The 5,003-nt window shown below is 50.4% G+C and overlaps 1 protein-coding gene across 1 annotated transcript in view; it reads right to left on the minus strand.

Moving 5' to 3' along the window:
- Positions 1 to 1,525: 1,525 nt before the first annotated feature.
- Mrm1 (mitochondrial rRNA methyltransferase 1) overlaps positions 1,526 to 5,003 on the minus strand; it is a 6,836-nt gene continuing 3,358 nt past the window's right edge. The window contains exons 3-5 of the mRNA XM_021177043.2: positions 3,372 to 3,504; positions 3,143 to 3,262; positions 1,526 to 3,000 (exon numbers count right to left, since the gene is read on the minus strand). Coding sequence (XP_021032702.1) covers positions 2,921 to 3,000; positions 3,143 to 3,262; positions 3,372 to 3,504 — 333 coding nt within the window. The 3' untranslated portion in view covers positions 1,526 to 2,920. The remainder of the gene's footprint in view (positions 3,001 to 3,142; positions 3,263 to 3,371; positions 3,505 to 5,003) is intronic.

Genomic DNA, 5,003 nt, shown 5'->3' on the forward strand with positions numbered 1-5,003 from the left:
CTGGTGGCTTAGGCTGGTAATCCTAGGTCTTCAGGGACCTGAGGCAGGGAGACTGCAAGTCCAAAGCCTGCTTGGGATAGAGGATAAATTCAAGACCAGCCAGGGAACCTGTTTCCAAAAAATAAAGAGGGTTGACAATATAGGTGAGTGGATGAGTTTACCTAGTAAAAGTGTGACCCTGGGTTCAATCCCCAGGACCTCCAAAAGAGAAAAAGTGGGGCAGGTCGGGTGGCTCAGTGGGTAAAAGCACTTGTCCTGAGGCCTGGTGACTTGAGTTCAGTCCCCTGAACCCACATGGTAGAAGAAAAGAACTGACCCCAGCAAGTTGTCCTTTGACCTCCACCTGTGTGGCGCATGCACACGTTCATGAACATGCACACACACTCTAGAGTGAGAAAGAACAAAGAAAGGCAAGAATCTTACCAGGCTCCTTCCCTGGAGACATCTATTTATTTTTAAAGGTTTACTTATTTGTGTGTATGGTGTTCTGCCTGCATGTACATTTGCACACCAGAAGGGGGCATCTGATCCCATTACAAGATGGTTGTGAGGCACCACGTGGGTGCTGGGAATGAACTCAGGACCTCGGGAAGAGCAGCCACTGCTCTAACCACTGAGCCATTTCTCCAGCCCCAGGAGACTTTTTTTTTTTTTTTTGGTTTTTCGAGACAGGGTTTCTCTGTGTAGCCCTGGCTGTTCTGGAACTCACTCTGTAGACCAGGCTGGCCTCGAACTCAGAAATCCGCCTGCCTCTGCCTCCCGAGTGCTGGGATTAAAGGCGTGTGCCACCACACCTGGCTCCCAGGAGACTATTTAATTGATCTGGTGACCCCGGGTATTAAGAGCCACTCTCTTCCCTACCCCATGGCTCCAAGGCCAGGCAATGTTAAAAACCTCTATATGAGTTAATAAAAATAACAATACAAAAGAAAAAAAAATCCCTGCCCTAGGCTCTTGAGTGAGGGAGCACATTGTTGGACTGGAGCTTGGTGGACCTTGGCGCATCTGTGGCAGTTGGGGACACACGGAGAAGGGCGCTGACAAAAGGGTTCCCTGTCTTTCTTGGGTTGAAAGCTTTAAGGCAATTGTGGGCCCTGTGATGGTCCATCTTTATTGTTTGCCTGGGTTTGGAATCACCTGGGAGACACACCTGGGGCCATGGCTGTGAGGGTGCTCCAGGGAGGATTCAAGGAGGACTCTCCCTGAGTGTGGGGAGCACTGTGCCACAGCTAGAGTCCCAGGCTAAATGAAAAGGGAAAAGGGAGCCGAGCACTAGCATCTTTCACCCCACTTCCTGCCGCGTGATGGGGTGCACTGCCTCACACCCATCCTGCTGCTGTGTCTTCCCTGGTATGATGAATTGACAGTATTTCCTCAAACTCAAACTCTTCCCTTAGATGTTTTTGTCAGGCATTTCCCAAACAGCAACAAGACACGGTACTACTATAGGTCCTTTGTAAACAGATTCAAATTCTGTAGTAAGTGTACATAGCTGTTAGGAACCTACAAATCAACTCCAGGGAGGTTACAGAGGAAAAGGGTGTTTGTTTGTTTATTGAGCACCTACTACATACATCTTCCAAGGATATAAAGGAGGCATGGAGGCAACTCATCCCAATTCTTACAACATCCAGGATTCCAATTCAAGGGTTGCTGTCCTCCCATCCCACCCTCAGGGCTGTCGGTCAGAGATACCCGGCCCTGTGTGGAGACAGTTTTGGTTTCATAATGAGAGATAGGGTGCAGACTTCCTGCCATCTGGAGGATACCTCTCACGATGCTCAGGACGGTTCCTACAACAGAGAATTATCCAGCCTAGGGCTCAGATGTAGCTCTGTTGGCAGAGTGAATGCCAGCTTGCACAAAGCTCTGGGATCTATCCCCAGCAACATATAAATTGGGCATAGTGGGCTAAGAGGATCAAAAGTTCAAGGTAATCCTCGGCTAAATAGCAAGTTTCAGGACACCATAGATACACAGAACATTAAACCCCTGTCTCAAAAACAAAAAGAAATGGTAATGCCCGGGGTGTTCCCGCCCTTCCCAGCAGCACACGGTAGCCGCTGTGTTGGCCTTGTTCCTTTAAAGCTTATTAGGTGTTTCAGCATGCAGCCCAGAGTGAAACCACTACTTGGCAATATCACTTCTGCTCCACTTGTGGGACTCTAGAGGACGGGGCAAGCCTAGTAGGGTTCCACAAAAGTAATCCTGATTTCACAGCCTCTCAGACTCAAAGAGGCAACAAGGGCCTGGGATCATAGGTTCCCTCCACGGGGCTGGATGGGCCAATGTCTAGAAGCTGTTGGCTATTTTCCCTATCTCTAAGCACTCCACTCCCACCTTCGCAAAGAGGGCTCTCCTTGCAAGGGGCCGCAAAACTATGGTGCAAAGAGCAAGACTGCCACCTAATGGAGAGACTGGGCATGACAGCTCGGCGGCTAAGGGCTCGATGGATGTGATCTGGTGTCCTATCCCCATCATCCCAAGAGATAGGAATATGCACCTGTCCAGTCAGCTTCCCTCTACAAACTCACCCTCACATTCCACACACCCTGTGCTGGACTGCCTTGTTCCTCCGCATGCCAAGAACAGCCCCCTGACTTCCACTGGGATCCAGGACAGATACTGTCTGTCCTAACCCGCCCTGGAAACTAGCAAACTACCATTTCCAACTGGATACAAAACTTCTTTTGGTCTCTAAAGTTCTCCTGACTGTAGCCAGTAAACAGGCTCTTACAAGTAGAGGGCCCATTACATCCAAGCCTGAGGATGGATGTGTGACTCATTGCGATTGCGATTCCTACACACGCACATCTCAGACAGTCAATGTCAGCCCACATTTGGCCGGTTTTTCTGACCACAATGGTAGTAGTCCTGGGTACTGGGCCTCTCTGAGTCCTTCAGACGTAGCTAAGGGTGCTCAGGAGTCTTGGAGAAGTTGTCCTCTCTCCTGCACAGGGAAAACCTTCTTCTGACTGCAAATGGAGTGTAGAAGAATTCCTAAAGGCAAGGAGAAGATAGGGTTACAGCACAGGCAGGGCACACTTGTTTTACACATACAAGGGAAGCACAGAGGGAGAAGCTTGTTCAGGTTAAATCAGTCAGAAAACGAGAGGGGAGGGGAGGGGAGGGGTAGACTCACCTGTGGCCACAGATACATTCAAGGACTCAAGACCAGGAGGCAGGTGGCGTCTGGGCAGAATAGTAAGGAGCAGCTGGCAGGAGGCAAAAACCTCCTGGGACAGACCAGAGCCCTCACTGCCTGCAGAACATGAGACAGTATTAGCGAGACCCAGCCAGATGTCCACATGCAAATGATGTGCACATGCAGATGACATCAGCAAATATAAAAGCAGGTGTAGCCTACCTACCCAGCACCAGGAGGGTAGGCCGGTCCCAGACGAACTCTAAGCAACTAGTGATGGGGACCTTGGAGGACTGGGAGATCTCGGGACCGGGGCAGCCCACTGTGCCCACCACGAGCCACCCCTGCTGGGCCTTGGCCTAAAAGAGGAAAGAAAATGCCATGTGCTGGTGCACCGAATCTTCATTAGAGCTACGGTCAAGGACAGGCCCAGCCTTGCACACGCACATTCACTGAGAGATGTCTTCAACTTAGGAAGTCAGCCAGGACCTCTACCTGGTCTGGATTTGCTCTGGGCTCTGGGGTCAAGAACAAACAGACAGCCGGGCGTGGTGGCGCACGCCTTTAATCCCAGCACTCGGGAGGCAGAGGCAGGCGGATTTCTGAGTTCGAGGCCAGCCTGGTCTACAAAGTGAGTNCAGCCTGGTCTACAAAGTGAGTTCCAGGACAGCCAGGGCTACACAGAGAAACCCTGTCTCGAAAAACCAAAAAAAAAAAAAAAAAAAAAGAACAAACAGACTAAAATCCCAGCTGTGCGGCACAGTGATGGTAGAAGTCCCCTTTGAAGTGATGGCAAAAAGACGGGTCTGAAGATAACTAATGAGTAAGTTCTCATAGACAGTGGAGAAGGTTCCAGACTTCCAGGAAGATCTGCAAGTATGGAGGCACGAAGGCCCCACCCACCTGTCATATCTAAAGACTTGAGTTGGCCAGTGGCAGGACAATGATCACATAGGGTTAGGTCTCAAGGGTCACTGGAAACATAGGGCTTTTATACTAATAAAAAAGCTTTGAACAGTTGTCTTGGTTTTTAAGATATGAGCTTATGAGCTGGAGAGATGGCTCAGCGGTTTAGAGCACTAACTGCTCTTTCAGAGGTCCTGAGTTCAAATCCAAGCAACCACACCGTGGCTCACAACCACCTGTAGTGGGATCTGATATTCCCTTCTGGGGTGTCTGAAGAAAGTGACAGTGTACTCATATACTATATATATATGTATATCCCAGGCTGGCCCTGAACCCATGGTGATCTTCCTGTCTTAAGTCTCTCAATCAAGGACTGGGATTAAAAGTGTGAACCACAGACCTAGTGCTTTGAAAGGTTATGAGCCAAGTGACGCAGTGTGACTCGGGCCTCAGCAGAATCAGTATGCCTGCCATGCTGAGGCCCAAGCCCCAGTCCAGGGAGCTGGGGACTCGGACAAGGGTAGCAGAAGAAACAGTGAGAAATGGGGATGGTGTGACAGTAACTCCAAGGACAAGGATCTAGGGATATAGCTGTGGGATCAAGAAGTCAGAGGTAATGTCTGGGCTGGACAACTGAGCTGGGCAGGTCCTATGGTCATGGTCAGACCTGGAAACGGGGAGTCTGAAATGCCCACTGTGGGAGCGGAGGGAGAGAGCTGTGTAGCAGAAGAGTGGAGTAATCTGGAACTGGGGAATGGAAAGTCAGGAGTACCCTTTTTCTTTTTCTCTCTGCCCCTTCTCCCCTCCCCTTTCCCCATGGCCACTTCCCTGGCCTTGGTCCTTGGGGCCAGTGAACTCAAAATAAACCTGCCTTTAGCCGGGCGTGGTGGCGCACGCCTTTAGTCCCAGCACTCGGGAGGCAGAGGCAGGCGGATTTCTGAGTTCGAGGCCA

The sequence above is a fragment of the Mus caroli genome, chromosome 11 (assembly GCF_900094665.2).
Source record: "Mus caroli chromosome 11, CAROLI_EIJ_v1.1, whole genome shotgun sequence".
NCBI lineage: Eukaryota > Metazoa > Chordata > Mammalia > Rodentia > Muridae > Mus > Mus caroli.